General features: G+C 40.4%; 4 protein-coding genes across 5 annotated transcripts; 1 reads left to right on the top strand and 3 right to left on the bottom strand.

The window, feature by feature from the left end:
• Positions 1-1,578: 1,578 nt before the first annotated feature.
• On the bottom strand, positions 1,579-4,778 carry LOC105565480 (rac GTPase-activating protein 1-like). The gene is made up of 10 exons (XM_012018727.1): positions 4,512-4,778; positions 4,136-4,338; positions 3,904-4,052; positions 3,414-3,822; positions 3,159-3,328; positions 2,790-2,916; positions 2,483-2,715; positions 2,120-2,414; positions 1,880-2,055; positions 1,579-1,801 (listed from the first exon to the last, which is right to left on the bottom strand). Exons 1-10 carry the CDS (start codon positions 4,591-4,593, stop codon positions 1,747-1,749), a joined length of 1,899 nt encoding a protein of 632 aa, XP_011874117.1. The 5' UTR covers positions 4,594-4,778; the 3' UTR covers positions 1,579-1,746.
• A 677-nt stretch (positions 4,779-5,455) lies between these two features.
• LOC105565479 (coiled-coil domain-containing protein 115) lies at positions 5,456-6,631 on the bottom strand. 2 transcript variants are annotated; one of them, XM_012018726.1, is made up of 2 exons: positions 6,417-6,631; positions 5,456-6,232 (listed from the first exon to the last, which is right to left on the bottom strand). In XM_012018726.1, the coding sequence occupies exon 2, from the start codon at positions 6,163-6,165 to the stop codon at positions 5,662-5,664; it is 504 nt and encodes a 167-aa protein (XP_011874116.1). In that variant the 5' UTR covers positions 6,166-6,232; positions 6,417-6,631; the 3' UTR covers positions 5,456-5,661. The 2 variants fall into 2 exon arrangements, with proteins under 2 accessions (XP_011874116.1, XP_011874115.1); XM_012018725.1 differs by having other exon boundaries at positions 6,434-6,631.
• Positions 6,632-6,736: 105 nt separating this feature from the next.
• LOC105565478 lies at positions 6,737-9,269 on the top strand. Its single transcript, XM_012018724.1, has 5 exons — positions 6,737-7,047; positions 7,209-7,259; positions 7,552-7,680; positions 7,759-7,975; positions 8,050-9,269. Exons 1-5 carry the CDS (start codon positions 6,935-6,937, stop codon positions 8,686-8,688), a joined length of 1,149 nt encoding a protein of 382 aa, XP_011874114.1. The 5' UTR covers positions 6,737-6,934; the 3' UTR covers positions 8,689-9,269.
• A 132-nt stretch (positions 9,270-9,401) lies between these two features.
• On the bottom strand, positions 9,402-11,019 carry LOC105565477 (vesicle transport protein SFT2C). The gene is made up of 3 exons (XM_012018723.1): positions 10,796-11,019; positions 9,928-10,079; positions 9,402-9,846 (listed from the first exon to the last, which is right to left on the bottom strand). Exons 1-3 carry the CDS (start codon positions 11,009-11,011, stop codon positions 9,579-9,581), a joined length of 636 nt encoding a protein of 211 aa, XP_011874113.1. The 5' UTR covers positions 11,012-11,019; the 3' UTR covers positions 9,402-9,578.
• Between the last annotated feature and the right edge of the window lie 6,063 nt (positions 11,020-17,082).

The following is a 17,082-nucleotide window of genomic DNA, read 5'->3' as shown; positions in this document are numbered from 1 at the left end:
TGATTCCGTCATGTGACTCCGTCATGTGGTCCCTCGTTGGATCGGTTGTTGAGTTGCTCCCGCGAAGTAATCCCAATTGGTCACAACTCACTTAACACTTCACAATAGAATATGCACTATCATATATATATATCGCATTATGTACGATATCACACACAGTATCACCAATTTTACTCTGTAAGCCGCATCGGCGACTTAACACTCGCGACGGATGAAATTCACTCTCAAGACACACGCTCGCGACACTCGACACTCCCGTTCGCGGTGCACTCTCTACTTTTTCGGCGGTTTGAGGCACGCGAGACGCGACAACCGAACTTCCGAGTAGCCGCGGAGCGGCCGATGGCGACTATGGCTCACTCACGACGACCGAGATTTCCCGGCACGCGTCTCCCGGCGGCTGCTTGAGCGCCACAAACGAGCTTGCGAACGCGCCACTCACTCACGACACCCCGAACACGGGGCTCGCCCTCTCGGCGAGCCGAAATCGACGGAAACGCGGAGCGGATTCTCGCGCCCGACCGACGTTTTCTCCGCGTCCAACAACTGAACGTTCACTAGATTCGTAACGGTTGCAACTTTCAAACGTGAAGCAGCGGCCAATCAGGCTGCGAGCTTTCAAGCATCGATCTTGCAATGACAAGATCATGCAGCGAGCCTGTCTCGTGTAATCATAGGTCTGTTCGTATTGCATGAAGTCGCGTATAATATATGAGGTGTGTTCGGTTTCACGCATAATGCGCACATCTCACAAAATTATACATATTAACATCAACAACGTACTATAAACGCAACTTTAATCGAAATGCAAATGTCTGAAAAGAATTAAAAATTCAATGTCTAAAGTCAATGTAATTTCACTTATAAATAATTTCGTAAAAAAGATATAAACTGGTGGAATTAATAAATCACCGATAAATGCTAATTTAAACACTCGATTCAATATTTCGCGTATTATTTTCGCGATGGATTAATTTTAATAACCGATGAAGATTTTAAAGCACGGCGTGAGATTCATTCCGAGTTCGAATGTTAGGAAAAGTAGCGCCCGTGTATTATTAAAATATTAAAATTAAAATAATTTTTAGTCTACCAGATTGCAGCGCCATCTTATCATCATGCAGTCCTCTACTTATTATTCTACAGCTGTATTTGCATTTATAAACTTTTATCTAACCCTATCTTTTTTTCTAGACTTTTAATCTTAATTAGTTCCAAGTACACAATATTGTTCTTGCATGTTGTCTCTAGGTCACTCCGGTCTCATTTTGCAGATATAAACTATAGAATTTTTGTATTAAGTGCAAATATTATCGTCATGTGTCAGCTCTACATGCCAAAATATTTAGTTTTTTTTCGTTTTTGATATAAAGTCGAGTAGACTGACTTTTATTTTTGTGCGAACTTTAATCGTGTATAAGAATTCGCAGTTCTGTAAAGCCAATTAAAAGATATCCTTAATTAAAAAATGTCGGTAAAACAGAGAGACTCCAGAATCACCTTAAAATAATTATTTAGAAAATTTCAAGACTAAACGTATACAATGTCGAGAGAAATTAAATATTTTATTTTAACATTTCAAGAAATGAGTTTAAATCGAAACGTTTATTGTATATGTATTTATAAATGATATATTTACAAAATAATAATAATACATAAGCATGTTAAATATTAGGTCAAACGTTTCTGTGCGCAATCATAAGTTGTTATTGAAGTATAACAAATGTAAACTTGCTTATTAGTATCCTATTTATAGGGCGGTGTAGCGAAATATTTCCTGTTCCTCCTCGCGAAAGAGCGGCTGTAAATAAAAGCGAAATGTGAAATAGAGAAGATACGCTAAGTGTATCTTCGTGCGAGATAATAACGTATCATTCACCTCGAAGTGACAGGGGTATTGAGTAAACCGCGGGAAAACGTACGCTTGAAAAGCGATTCTGTGGACGGCGTGTGTTTTAATTCTCCCGTTTTCGGGGTACCAATGCCGTTCAAGTTCGTCGGGTTCACGTAAGTTGCCCAATAATCCGATGGTATTTGAAGTAAACTCTCTACTATCTGGAACACAAAATACATTACATTATTACTTCTTATTAGCGATAATGTCAGAAGTGTTTCCTACCGCAACTTGATGTTTAGTTTCGCTCAGCATGGTGAGCGACGGTTCCTGGGAGCTGTAACCGACTAAGGTTGGCCCGAAGACCTTGGCGAGATTACTGATGGGCATCTTGCATTCCGCGCTACTCGATACTCTCTGTAAATGCAACATCAAGAAGGCCAGGGTGTCTCGGTTCGGTTGCGGCAGTTCCGATATCGCCTGATAAAGAGCGGCGTCAGCATCCTGTTTGTCCGTGATTTGTGTCGCGCGTATGAAGTCTCCCAGCAAACCGACGGTGATCAGCGGCTCACGTAATGACCTGTAAAATAATGAATTCAAGTAAACACACATACCGCGTGTGCAATGATATATTTCAGGTGGACGTACCTGAGAAAATCTTTCAAAGTGGAGCAGATGGTCGCGATGTCGACGTTAGAGAGATTCGGGGCACCTTTGCCTTTCAGGAATTTCTCCTTGAGACACTTAGTATCTGCGGTTGCTCCGTTCACTCTGTACAATCCTTGCTCGTTCATGCCGCGTAATTCTACCTCGTTAATGCAGTGAACCACTATAGAAGGTACCATGGGCGGTATTATAGGTGTGTAGTCAGCTATAGTGCCCTACAAAAATGACATTTAGTAAAGATTCATTGAAAGTGTTTTACTGATAAAATGAAAATTATAATAATACTTACGGGTATACCGCGTAACGTAGGCGTATTTCCTGTCGGGACACATGGTAGCGGTACTAAATCTTTACACTCAGTATGAGCCATAGCTCTACAATCTCTGCACTTCTGCACAATCTTTCCAAATCGAATTCTATTAATAAAAAGGCACATTAAGATCTCTTTCTTCTTATCTCCAGTTCAATCTTGTAGGATTAATTACAAGCAATATAAGCTTTAGGGGCCTATTCTGTAAACGTTAACGACATCACTACGTGCTTTGCGCAGTTTTTCTATGGTATATTACATCTGCGCAAAAAGCACGTAGTGATACATCGTTAACGTTTACAGAATAGACCTCTCGATATGTTCACGTAACAGAAGAAATAAATTTACTTTTTCCCACAAGGTGTGCACACTTCTGGCTTGATAACAGTTTTGGCCACAAAATTATGACTCCTAGATATTCTCGTGTTCATGGTGTAGCCACCGATATTTGGACTTGGTTTAAAGATATCCTCCGAATCCGAGGTCGATGTGAGAATATCAGCTTTTGGTGCTGATGGCTAAAAAAGGACAAACAATTGCTCTCCGCGAAATTCCATGCGTACTTTTTAAACGTAGAACAATTTATACGACTCGGTAACGTACCGCTGTATCAATTGGCATTTCATTAACATCCATGTGCGACAATTTCGATTTGTGCTCCGAGCTGCTCTTGCGCCGCTTGCGCGAATTATGCGAGACAATCTGGGGATCCGCATTTTCATCACCGGGTACAGCCTCGATCGTGGACGACGCGGTAATTGTACCGTCCTTGGGCATAACTACGGTAGTAGTCGCCACTATTCTATCGGAGGAGTTCAATTCTGCAGTCTTGTGCAATGCGCTGCGACGGTGTTTCTTGGAATACTCGCTGCTGGGGCGGTGCTCCTTCCACTCCCGCTTTTTCTGACTCTGCAAAATATTGCTGGTCTCCAAGTCGTCTTCTGATCTGGATAGACAGTTGAGGTCACTCAATAGCGAGCCAGTCGAGTTTAATTCTGCTATTGTGTTAAGCCTAAAATGCAGACAGTACAATGATTGTCGTATCATCCAATGTAATTGTTGGTTTCTTCAGTGCCAATATGCTTATACTCACTTATCAAAAGGTATCTCGTGAGCATGTATGTTACTTTGACGATGCAATGAAGAGTTATTAAGAAACTGCAATTTCTCCCTTGTTTCATCATTTATATTGTGTCCTCTGTCATTAAATAGGAACTCCCTGGCAGTAACAATTTGCTTCTCCTGAAAAATGATACAATTGTGAGCACTTTCGAATATCGCAACCAAAATATCTTTTTGGAGACAAGAGAACTGCTATCAGCTACCAAAAAGTCTCTGTGCTCCTCGGCTGCGCGACGCTTGCGGTTCTCCTCCTCCAAGTTTCTTCTTGCATGACGCAGCTTCCTATCAAAATCCGCGATCTCGTTATGAGCCTTGTCCAAAGCGGAGTGAAGTCGTTGGCACTCTTGCACCGACGCCAGCCATTTCTGCCTCATCTCCTCTTGACTTAAAGCGAACTGCAGGAATTCTACGCAACGCAATATTGAAGGGACGCGTGTTTATATATATGTGATAAATCTAATAATAATTGCAGAAAATTTTACATAGTAATTTCAGAAAATTGTAACTAAAGCTATTGCAAAAAGCTGACAAAATGAGTAACAACGGGGCGATATCGATCATATACGACCAGTAACGAACCTTCCTCGCAGGCTCCATTTACCAAGACGTTCGTACATCGCACCAGCTCGTCGTAGGTAGCCAAAAGTGACAACGACGTCATTCTTGCGTTTATCCTGTCGCTTTTCTCGTGAATTACTGTTCTGCTGACATGTCACCACCGGTCTGCAACACTTGGCGGTCCGTTGGTCGTGATAGTACCAACGACAGTACACAAAAACGGTTCAATGAAACGTTTGCACCGCACAAGCAACCGTACGCGTCCAAGTTTTGAAAGTCGCCCCTTTCCTGACCGTTAGGAGTTGAGACGGAGGCGACGTCTGGCGGAGAAAACGTGAATTATGGCTACTCGTCGACGTAAGGTCTGTTCGTTTTAGCTGAACTTTTTGCACCGCTCATATTCCCTCTTTTATGCCCGTTTCTATGAATGCCGATTTAACTTTATATCCTCTTTAGTTTTAAAAATTAGAAAAAGATCAAAAGTAATTTAACCCGCGATTAAAGTTAATTTGCATTAGAAATGGGAATTAGGATGCGTTTTCACTGCACGCGTCATGCATCATCAATTCGTCTCAAACGCGCGGTATTTGTTTTCTACCTGACGACGATTCTCCCACATAAAAATATATATTTTGATCGCACATTTTATATACTTGCCCGCCCTTTTTATTATGCAGCTCTCTGCAGCCGGTTGCGCAGCTAATTCTAATCGTGATCAGAAAAGAAAACCGTTAACATACATTTTTTATTGATTTATGTACAAATATAATGAAATTTACAACTCTTTTATATTTATCAGATTTAATTATGTGCACTTATATAATTAAAACTCTGTACATTTATATTTTTCAACTCCATAATGTAACATCAGTTAACAACTTGACAATTTAGAATTCTTAGAATTTTTATATGACAGTGCATAACTAAACAATGTGGACAATTATAAATCAAATTCTATACATATATATATATCTCTAATTATATATTTTACATATTAGAACAATAAATACAGCAATTTTGTCTGATATATTACATACATTAAAAACTGCTTTTATCAGTCTGAATAAAATTTGTATATGGTTTAAAATTAATCATTCCTGTAGGTAGGAAGTTTTTATTATATAACCGCACACAAATTTCTAAAAATCATTGATTAATTTTCGTTCACTGGTTAAGTTTTAATACCATTTGGAGAACGCAAACTATCTTTTTGAATACACAGTGTCTTAAGCTTGGAAAGTACAGAAATAAGCTCCGCCTGTACATTTGCTATTTTCGCAGCAAAATAGACGGATTCCTGGAAACGTTTCTGACTGTTCCTTAAGTTTTGCGGCACCAATACACCGAACCATTTTAAAGGATCCCCTGGCCCATCCGCGTCATCGCTTGACTTTTTAAAACTGATGTCAAAACATAGTACACTGTCGTTATCTTCGTCCGTCGTTTTAGTTTCCAAGTCAAACAAGGACGTCACGGTGTCCTCGTTATTTGGAACCTGTAACATACTGATGTTCTCCTTTCCACGAATATATTTCGCCTTTGCCAGCTCGATGTGGCCATCCTTCAGCAATGTTTCCATCTGAACGTTTCCACGAATTTTCTCCTCCATTAATTCCAATTTACGTAACACCAACTCGTCGATCTCTTCCGACAAAGCATCTACGTTTTTACTCATCTCGTAATATACGATTGTCGCCACAAAGCTTACTAACTGTAGCGTAGTACGTAGACTGAGGTTCTATCTGAAAGCACAGTGTCACAAGATCAACACAAAATTATTTATATGCAAACGTTTGCTCACTGTTAAAGAAATATGAAACAGAAAAGATTCATAATTTAAGAGACAAGTTATTGTTTAAAAGCACATATCTTAAGCACTGTCTATCTTGCACCAAACCACTTGCAGGCATATCAAATATCAATTACCGTTTGGTAAACATTACCTTCGCCAATCTTGCAATTAGCGTTCTGAATGTCTCGTTTCATTGACAAGTTAATCCTGCTTCTCCAGTCTCTTGTAATCCTCGAACAAGATTCAGTCTTTCTATTAGAAGCCAAGTGACGTTAAGATTATTCACAAGGTGCACGTTGCAGGATGTTTTCAACACGATCACGTGTTCTGAAATCGCTTCCAGCTCTCACATCAGCTGAGCGTGCCGTGAGTGAGTAAATTTAGGAAAGTACATTCTAGGGAATTGCTGGTTTCACGCGTACAAACCTCGTTTCCGGTATACACGATTCACGAATGATCTCGTAGTCCACTTAACCTATGTGCACGTTTCTGTATTTTGTTCGAGGAGGCAAGAACTGGCACGTCAAATGCCTTAAAAGAAATCTGCGTTTTGCCAAAAGGACGAAAAGGGGAAAGTTCAGTCGAGGGCACACGTTAAATACTCCAAGAGAATCTGTACTTGGAGGAATATTAACAAGGAATTATCGTTAACATGACTACTCCGGTATTGACGAAGCAGCAGCAGAGGCATAGCCTGTCAGCTAAAAAGAAGTTGCCCGCCAAGGGGTTGCGGAATATCTTGGCACAACCTGGTCTGAATTTCTGGTACGTCTTTCACACGTGATCTAAGTTCTTGGACAACTCCCAAACTTAGTCTTGATAATAATCGACATTTAACCAGACGCAAACGTTTACTAAGAAATACTGTTAACATTCGAGCGAAAGTGGTTGCGATTTGTACTCATTTTCGCAAAATATTCTTTTAGGCCAGTCGTCAAGGTAGATCAGTATCCAGAGTTGGTGACAAACTTAAATAGGTGAATACGATTCAAGAGATGTAGGAGAGTCCTCTATTATGAGATAGACTTCTAATAGCGAGGTCTTTTCGCGAAATTAATAGGCGTCATCTGTTAGTTCCACCGTGAAGGTATTGTCCTTGGTGTGAAATTTGTTTAGTAGAAAATTCATTGTCGGATCATGCGACTGTTGCAAGAAGAGCTCTGCGATTGAATTTGGACGTTGGAAGCCTGTCTCATAATAGGGAACTTTCCTCTGTAATATCTTGAAAAGTATCCAATTGTTTTTAATCGCTGTGAAAATACCTTGTAGGACGTTGCCGTCAATCAAACAGACCAGCAATAAAATTCCTAAACATATGCTTAAAAACATATCGAAAGAAAATCGTGCGCTAGCTAGGAAAGAATTGCTAAAAGCTGCGCCTGCAAAACCAGATGTACTGTAAGTGTCCCTTGTATTATGCTGCCGCGAGCAGCTCGAGATTTAGCCGGTTTGTCTATTTTTTTTAATGAATTTTAGAAAATTTATGATTATGGGTATCAACATAGTCACTCGAGCCTTAGAGAAGGGCAACGTATGTTGCGTTTTATTAGATGCCAATGTTGAACCGCCGTTGTTAATAAAGCACATTGTTACTATGGCAAGAAACAAGAAAATACCTGTCCTTCTGCTGCCGATTCTGAAAACAGTCACATTAGAAAAGATTGGATTTGCCACAGCAGCTTTCGCTTTAAAAGTAACGTATTAATATTTTGTCATTTCAAGTATACATCCTTACAGATGTTTCTTAGAGATTTGTTATTTCTGTAGCAAGAGGTAAAGCAGTGCTCAAACAATGTGTGCCATCCATTGTACAAGTCTATAGCAGAGGCTTTCGAAGACCTTGAGTCGCAGGAATGTTTGCTCCGTTTTAAATCCGACGAGACGTCTGATAACACGATGCGTGAAGTGAAAACCATTCGCGTGGATTGTAATACAGATCCAAAGATTTCCAAGCCAGAAAAACCCGTTACGGTATTTACGGATGTTTATAAATACAGAGTTTCAAGAGACACGAGAGTTTTCGTACCGCCAACAGCCAAAGAAAGCTCTGAAGTCTCTCAAGGATTGGATGATTTTATTGCTTTAGATAGCGATCCTGAACCTATCGATAATAAATATTTTAAAAGTACGCTGAAGCGAAAAAGATATGTAAATATTGGCAATGAAGACAAACATACCAAAGAATCTGAAGATGCAGAAAGGAATTTATTTTTAAAAAAATTAAAATTAATTAATAACAACGCTGAATCAATGAAACACACGAAAGGCAATACATTAAAAACGCACGGAAATGACGAGCCTACCTATTTATCTTTAAAACTAAAACGTATACAAGGAAATGATAAACGAGCAAAAGCAACTAAATTAACTAAAAATAGTATTATGCGCAATTTAATGGTAAAGTAGTAGTCTACTCAGCGAAAGATCTGGATATGATTTCCAATATCGCTCTGCATCTAATCCAGGGATTTTTAGGAATCAATCAGGAAATGGAAACAAGAACAACAGGTATAAACTAAATCTCCGACAACTGGGGAAAAATTGCGATATTGGAAATTAAAAAATTGTATTGCTCTGAAAGGAAATTCTAATCAGTTTTCCAAACTATCGAAAATGTCAGCGAGCTCGTTTCATTTTACGTTAGAAAATTGTCAATGTTGCCTTCGACATTCAAATAACTAACAATCAAGCTTCAATCTTCGAAAGATAAGTGTCTAATAATGTGAAAGATATTAGGAAATTATATAATTTGAACTAATCGATACTTTATAGCGCTTATATCTTTCACACTTTTGACAAAATACGTGGGAGGACAATCGCGTTTAATCATTGTAATTATAAAAAGAGAAAATAGAACAAAAAAAATGTGGTGTACAGTAATAAAAATATATATTTTTTATATAGATTATATACAAAATTAACCCTACATTTTGCATCAGTAGTTAAATAAGTTACATTAGTAAATAAAATTATATTTACTAATATAAGTAATACAGTTCTCATTTGAAGTTTCTGACAATAAGAAATAGCAATAATTTCTATTTTTACAATTACGGGTGATATCGGAATTTGCATCTAATAAATTCCGTGGTGTATCAAAATATAGATTCAAGTCAGTCTTCTGTGTATTAATTTTAATAACAATTAGACATAGAGATATTAGATGAGTGATAATTCATTTAATATCCTATCTCTCGATACAAACTTCATGTGACGTTCAAAAAAACATTGCACGAGATAGAGTACTGTTGCTTTATTATAAATCATTGAAATGTATCCTAAGCGTAGTAATCTCATCACACAGGTAAACTTGACTTCACAGACGATCTAAACATTCTTGTGAAGAACATGAGACCAGTTGTACCTCCTGGTATATGACTTATTAGAAAGGATAACGTAGCTACCAACTGCAAAATAGCGCACAATACTGTCAAAGGGGTTGATTGCAAATGCAGAGCGAAATAGAGTGTGCCTGTTAACGTTGCGAAGTACAATATGGTGAAGTACTTCTTCTCGGCTAGGAATAACGATTTCATATAACTCGATCCCCACAAAAAACAAAAACTGGAAGAAATCTTTCGTTAGAAATATGGCATTCTTCTCATATAAATATAAATATTACTTCTTAAGTACGTACGCACGTACCTCATTAGAAAGAAGAGACTTCCTAAGGAATAAAGGAGAGCAAACTTTCTTGCTTTGAATAATAAAACGGGGATATACATCGCTGATAGACAGAAGCATAATAATCCCAGAAGAAAACACACAGCGAAGGATATGAGTCTTTGTGTTCGCGTCTATCGGAATAAAAATATAGGAAAATGTAAATATAATTTTTTAATTCATCTATTATCAAGTACAATTTACTGATTTCACTGATGAAAAAAATAGTAAACTTTTTAAATCGACGACGGTCTTTGACAAATTTATATAAACAAAAGTTGATTGAATCCGACTCCCAAGATATCTCCTACAAAAATGCCTCGAACAGAAAATGTAAAAATTACTGGATATGCAAACACGGACAACTTTAAATTCCACTTGAGGGAACAACAATCGATTGAACCGATAAAATATGCTTACAGCAATAATTTCAACTATATTCGTTCCTAGTATAATCTTTCTTTCCAAGTTTCAAACGACAAAAAATTAAGGGCCAATTTTATGAAGGTCGGTTAACTGTTAACGAGAGTTCAGTCAACTCCCTATCTTTTTCTGTCTAGTTATCTAAGAAAAGACAGAGAATCAATTAACTTTCGGTTAGCAGTTAACAGACATTTGTGAAACTGGTCCTAATAGAAAGTTCTATCCCTGTTTACAATATACCACAGGCATCGCTTGACGGTATAATCAATTGGATTGATTGGAATTTAAGGTCTTCCCAAATTCTGAATAAGTCACTTCGCACTGTTGCTTATGCTAATATCTCTTGGGCTAGTCAGAATCGTCACATTAATCAACGTCAAGTTGATTCATCCCGCGGTTCAGTTCAGGTTATGAGCAAATGCACTACCATAGCGGGACAACATTCTCTCTGCGATCTCTGGATCCATCCCGCATTCTCCTCCGTCTCGTCAGTACTTTTTCCGAACCATCTCCCAAAGTTCGTTCTCGATATCGCTACCGATGGAATGGTGATCTTATATTGCTTTTCATTCTTGTTGCTGAGAAGATACTCGTTCAACTCTTTACTGAGATCGGCCATTTTGACATATCGTATTCGCGGCATGGGATCAGGAAATCCTAGATGTTATCGACTACGGGAGAGAAACCGTTTTTATCGACGGTAAACAATTACGCAGTCGGTACCTTATCGGCCCCCTCTTATTTTATTGATCGTTTAAAACGTAAAATCGATTGGAAGGCATAATTAGCCAATTAAATGTTAACGTTCCATTGAAATTGATCAATTGGCCCAAGTCAGAAACTGGCCCAAAGTCGGACAGGCCACATTTATTGACGACCTGTTCCACTGTATTCTCTCTGTTCTCCACAATTTTTGAAACACCCTTGAGTTTTAGTCACGACTTCGCACTCGTCTTTCGACCGATTATAAAGAGAAATTTACTTTGTACTGTTTTGAGTATAAAAGGATGTTTTATTTTTACTAATAACGTTAGACTCTGTTGCGAAGCAATTAGACAAATACTTTAAATTAAAAAGTACATGTCATTAGAAAGTTTAATTACATAGTATCTCTATATTTTGTTTATACAATTAACAATTTAATAAAAAGATCGCGAATTTCTTGGATATTACGATTCTTTTAATATAATATGTATGCATATTTATATATTTAATGTATATTATACTATATAATATTTTTTGTCTCTTATACTTAAGTTAGAAAGTTATAGGTAATGTGTAATTGTTTAAAAGGCAGACTATTCCGCGTGAGTCATTCGATACGTACCCCAGGAAAATAAAATGTCAAGGTGACGTCAATTTTATGTAAATATGACATAAATTTGGTCAATATGACATCAAATTAACGTCATCTTGACTTGTCATTTTTCCTTGGGTAGAGTAGGGTGATCAAGTTCGGATCAGATATCAAATATATGCGACTCAACAATTTGACGAGTCACTAATTAGCGACATTTTCAAGTAATTTAATTAAATTTTGCTCTTTAATATATATTTACAAGTTTATGCTATCTTGTCGATATCATAAAAGGCATCGACGTGGTTCTATATCGTTTATTAACGGACTCATCAAATTGTTGATTCGCATTTGGTATCCGAGACTCAATCATGAAACTTATCCTCAAACGTGAATTTATGAGAAGTGAAACCTCTCGTTGACAAATATTGAATTCGTTAATGAAATTTTTAGCTTTCCACGAGTTCACGCCAGAGAAAAGGATTCGTGTTCGAGCCCCAGAGCGAAATTCGGTCACCTTACACCCTGGATAAATGGCCGCTTCGTGCCTCGCGTGAATAAAATGCTACGATGGGTTTTCAAACTTACATTTATTTAAACAAATCAACATTGACCTCAATATTTACGGATTGTATACTGTATTTGTTGCACAGAGGATGCACCTTTCTATACGCGAGATCTACGTATCTCGCGGACGCGTCGTACCGTTTGACAAATCATTACGGTCGGGACAAGGGGGAGGGAGGGGGAGAGGGGGTCGGGGCGGGGATTGGACTGAGTACCGACAGAATAATTAACGAGATTAGATTAGGAGAGCCGGACTAGAAACAAGTCTCACGTTATCACAATGTAATATCGCATTAGAGAGCATACTTACAATAATCGCAATAAATATAATAATAATAATAATGTCGTTCGTGTAAGAAGAGGAATGATGCTAATAGGCGCAAAAAACGTAACAATGTGGCTCGGGAACTCAGACAACAAATCGATCACATCCGAAATACAATAGACGCTACGTTAATAACCCAGGTTCCGCTTATCCGTCTTATATAGTTTTCTTGTGTCTTTTTTTTTTACCAGCTAAATACGTACTGCTCACGGCCGCTTGATCTCTCTTGATTATACGATACATAGGATGAGACTGCTAATTATTCAACATGAAGATCCCTAAACTTATTCTCTCACATGCGCGACGAAACGAATTCACCCCCGGGGGAATTGAGATGTCCTGTCAATTGTCGTCGATTGATATATTGCATACTTAATCGCGAAACTCCGTATAAGTGTAAACTCAAGGAAGATACACAAACGAGCGTGAAGAAATGCGCGTTCGTTCGTTCGTTAATTTAACGAACGTGACGCTTCGACAGTAACGAGTTCTCTCGTCTCGTGCCGACGATTACTCTCTCCTTCTCTCTCTTTCTCGTATTAATTTCGCCGTTCGAACTTCGAGGGGCCGCGAGAAACTTCGCGTTTGAAACGACTCTCTCGAAGCGAGAGAAACAATTTGCCGAATCTAATAATCCTCTATTATCCCTTTTTGCCGCTTACTGCCGAGGTAAAAAGTAAAAGAAGGGGCGTTTTTGCGAAATCCTTCCTCTCGTTCGCCACATTTTCTTTATACACGGATTTACGCAACTAAGCGTATGTATACGAGTATGCGTGCGCTTCTAACATGACTCATTTTCTCTTTCTTTCTCTCTCTCTCTCTCTCTCTCTCTCTCTCTCTCTCTCTCTTTCTCTCACTTTCTCTCACATTCTTCTCTATCTCTCTTTCTCTCTCTTTCACTCTCCATACGTATAAGTGTGTACGTCTCCTCGTGGACATAAATTCGTGTGTATTTTCGTTAACTATATACTTTGGCTTGTCCTCACACCTCACTGCACCTTCGCCTCCTGCTTTAACGCTAATGGCAGCACGGATACAAGTTTGTTTTTTTATACTGTAATAGCGTCCTCTCTCAGCGCACACACGTGCCCTAATTATCCTGCCTCATTATTCGAACAAACGCGTGTCCGTGTCGTACATATATATATGCGTAATATATACACACTCATACGTGTACACACATATATGTATACACGGCCCATTCGCCGCGAGTGGCGGCATGAGAGGGTCCTTCGGTTGATAGTGAGTGCGCGATGTAGTCTCGTCTTCTTTTCTTTTTATGCTATGTATAATATCATACAGTACGTAATGACGCCGTAATAAACTGCTATGTGTACGCACTACGAGAGGGGAGAAAACTATATATATTTTTATATATAATATATATTTATATTTATATATTTATATACTTTTTTATATATGTATACGTGTGTAATTCGTGGAGAAACGAATCGCTATGTAGCGTATAATGCGCGTACGTACGTACGGCGGCCTCCCCGGCGGCGTTAGGGCCGTGGCGCACGGTTTTTTCAAACTCAAGACGTGAGCGAAGCGACCAATCACAGTCGAGAACCGTCTTGGAACTTTAAGTCCCAGTCTACAATAGATGACTTAAGCCCTAAGCCGTAATAAATTGACCAATCACGGTCAAGTATGAGTACAATACGCGACTGTGATTAGTCAATTTCTTAAGGTTCAGGGTTTAAATCTCTATTGTAGATGGGCACTAAGTGACGTTGAAGATTCCGTACGGTTAAAATTCTTAAGGCCTGTGTCCGCGATGCTAGAACTTGAACCAAGTTCTAGTATAGTGGACACAGGCATCCAGTCTCGGTCTACGATAGATACTTCAAGTCCCGGGCCTTAAGAGATTTAACTAATCACAGTCGAGTATTCTCGTCGCACTTGATTGATTGGTCAATTTCTTGAGGCTCAGGTCTTATAAATCTGGTTTAAGACTGGGATTTACGTGAGCAACCGTCTTGGAACTTTGAAGGCCTGTGTCCACGATGCTAGAACTTGGACTAAGACCAGGTCTTAAGCGACGTTGAAAATTTCATACGGTTAAAATTCTTAGTCTCGGTCTACGATAGATGCTTCAAGTTCTGGATCTTAAGAGATTAACTAATCACAATCGATCTCCTTGTTGGATCCAACTTGACTGTGATTGGTCGATTTCTTAAGACTCAGGTCTTAAATCACCTATTGTAGACTGGGGTTTAAGCCTTGTGTTCACGATTCGAGAACTGTGTTCTAGCTCTAAGATATGTGTAGCCAGTCAACTTGTATCTTTTACGGAAAAGCTGCAAACTGATTGGCTGCACATTTCTCGGAACTAAAACTTGGACACAGTTCTTGGATCGTGGACACAGGGCTTTTCGCGTCTCAAGTTCTATCGCTCAAGTCTTTCCGCGTGCCGTGACCCTTAAACCCGTGTCACACTACGTATTGCGGATCGCGGATCGGATTGAGATCGCGGATCGCGGATCGCAATTCAACCAATCGGGTCCGAAGCTGTCTCGTCTGATTGGCTGAAATGTGATCCGCGATCCGCAATCTCAATTCAATCCGCAATCCGCAATACGTAGTGTGACACGGGCTTTACGCTTCGCGACGAGCGTGAGCGCGGCTTCCGTAGATCGCGCGGATCGGCCGCGCGGTCCCCGATCTCTCGCGAATCGTCGTCGACGGGAGCGCATCTGGAAATGATAGCCCGTCGCGGATCAGGGATCCTCGCAAGGATTCGCGGCGGGACCGCGGAACGACTCGCGCGTTCGCTCGAATGCATCGCGTTTCCTCTTCCTCGCTGTACGCGAGTCCCGTGCATTTCCCGTCTCGAGGTGAGAGAGTCGCGGCTGTACCGGATTTGTCGCGAACTACAGAATAATTCGCAGATATGAAACATATTGTCGAGGCTATCTCCTGCAAAGTTTCCTTACAACTTGCGATCGGTTTCGATTCTTTTTCGAGTTTTTCTATTGCACAATGCAAAATTAAAGAATTAAATAAGATAGGATGGTTCTAGACTGCTTCCTACTTAAAGGATTAACAAATTCGTATTGTATTTGTAACATTTTCCTATTAAGTTTCTAAAGAAACTATTTTTTCTTCTCCATTTTGTGAAATTAGTCTAACTCTTTAATTATGAATCTGATCCTATTTGTATAGTATGTTGACATTTTTTGCTCCAGATGATCTCAGGAATGCCCTCCTGAAATAGGGGTAAATCCTCGCGAATCACCTTGTACACGACTACCATCTCGGATTATCGTCGTTACGGTCCGAGAAAATGTCCATTTGTTTGTACTCTGTGTCGTAGCTTTGTCGATAAAGTTAGACTAATTGTGACAGCGACCCTCGCTGTTTCCCCCTTAAATACCCTTTCGCTGTAATGCTTCGTACTTTTTCTTCTACTCTCTTTTTCTTCTCCTCAAGCGGTTTCGCCTTTAAAGGCCCGTGTCCACGATGCTAGAACTTGGTCCAAGTTCTAGTATCGCGAAATGTGTAGCCAAACAGCTTGCAGCTATTCCATAAGAGTTGCAAATTGACTGGCTACACACTTCTCGAAACTAGAACTTGTACCAAGTTCTAGCATCGTGGACGCCGGCCTTGACAGAAACGCACGGGACAGGTCGATTTCGCTCGAACGGTTACGCTCGATCTCGTGACGCTCAGAGGGCGAGATGTGAACGGAGTACAAGAGTAAACGAACGTAAACGGCCCCTCCTCGCCGCGGACACTTGGCTACGAAGTACCCGAATTAACTTCTATCGTATCGCTAGTCGTAATATCACTAATCGCTCATCGATCGCGTCCCGGAAAACGGTGGCGATGAGACCAGACGGGGGGGAACGAGAGGGGAACGTGTGTCGAGAGGGTGCATCGAAGAGGGAAAGAGCGGCAAGGTATTTAACAAGACGAGAGGTACCGCGCGCGCGCGCGCGCTAATTGCTGTCCTAAAAGGAAGAAAAAGGAATAACTAAACGACCGTTCGCGCGACACGAGATCGGACGTGCTCGCCGACGGGAGGGAGAGAAAAGACGGGCGCCTGGTGTGCCTAATCGGCGCCGTCGCTCGAGCGCACTCGGGCGCGACTAACGCGCTCCTAATGTGCGCGGGGGCGGCTTCTCTCCCCCAGTCAACCGGTTACCTGCTCGCACGGACGACGACGTACTTAAGTGAGAAATCCCCTATGCGTTATGCCATACACAGCAATATCAGAACACGCGCAGAACACTGAGCCGTTATCGTTCACGAGACACGCGCACGATATAGAAAAGATCACGGGAGGTGGCGGGCGCAGGGGGTGGAGGGTGGGGAAACTGAAGCGGGTGCGAGTGGCGGGACGAGCGACTCCGAAAACGAGCTACGCACGTTGCACTGTTGTGGACGAAGGGATAGAAACGATCAAGTACGCGCGGCCGATCGCCCTTCCCCCCCCCCCCCCCGCCCTCCTCCCACGGACCACGACCTGCTCGGTCTTCTCCTCTCTTCTCTCTCTCTCTCTCTCTCTCTCTCTCTCTCT

This window comes from Vollenhovia emeryi, unplaced genomic scaffold (genome assembly GCF_000949405.1).
Source record: "Vollenhovia emeryi isolate VEMERY1.0 unplaced genomic scaffold, V.emery_V1.0 DF939152.1, whole genome shotgun sequence".
NCBI classification, from domain to species: domain Eukaryota; kingdom Metazoa; phylum Arthropoda; class Insecta; order Hymenoptera; family Formicidae; genus Vollenhovia; species Vollenhovia emeryi.
Note: the sequence above shows the minus strand (reverse complement) of the source record. Positions and strands in the feature narration are given on the sequence as shown.

Coding starts and splice junctions, on each gene's coding strand:
- LOC105565478 (XM_012018724.1), top strand. CDS start 6,935: ATGACTACTCCGGTATTGACGAAGCAGCAGCAGAGGCATAGCCTGTCA. Junction 7,048..7,208: donor CAACCTGGTCTGAATTTCTG/GTACGTCTTTCA, acceptor ATATTCTTTTAG/GCCAGTCGTCAAGGTAGATC. Junction 7,681..7,758: donor CCTGCAAAACCAGATGTACT/GTAAGTGTCCCT, acceptor AATGAATTTTAG/AAAATTTATGATTATGGGTA.
- LOC105565479 (XM_012018726.1), bottom strand. CDS start 6,165: ATGAGTAAAAACGTAGATGCTTTGTCGGAAGAGATCGACGAGTTGGTG.
- LOC105565477 (XM_012018723.1), bottom strand. CDS start 11,011: ATGCCGCGAATACGATATGTCAAAATGGCCGATCTCAGTAAAGAGTTG. Junction 10,080..10,795: donor GAGAATGTTGTCCCGCTATG/GTAGTGCATTTG, acceptor TTATTCCGATAG/ACGCGAACACAAAGACTCAT. Junction 9,847..9,927: donor AGTCTCTTCTTTCTAATGAG/GTACGTGCGTAC, acceptor GATTTCTTCCAG/TTTTTGTTTTTTGTGGGGAT.
- LOC105565480 (XM_012018727.1), bottom strand. CDS start 4,593: ATGACGTCGTTGTCACTTTTGGCTACCTACGACGAGCTGGTGCGATGT. Junction 2,716..2,789: donor CTACGTTACGCGGTATACCC/GTAAGTATTATT, acceptor TCATTTTTGTAG/GGCACTATAGCTGACTACAC. Junction 2,056..2,119: donor AAACTAAACATCAAGTTGCG/GTAGGAAACACT, acceptor TTTGTGTTCCAG/ATAGTAGAGAGTTTACTTCA.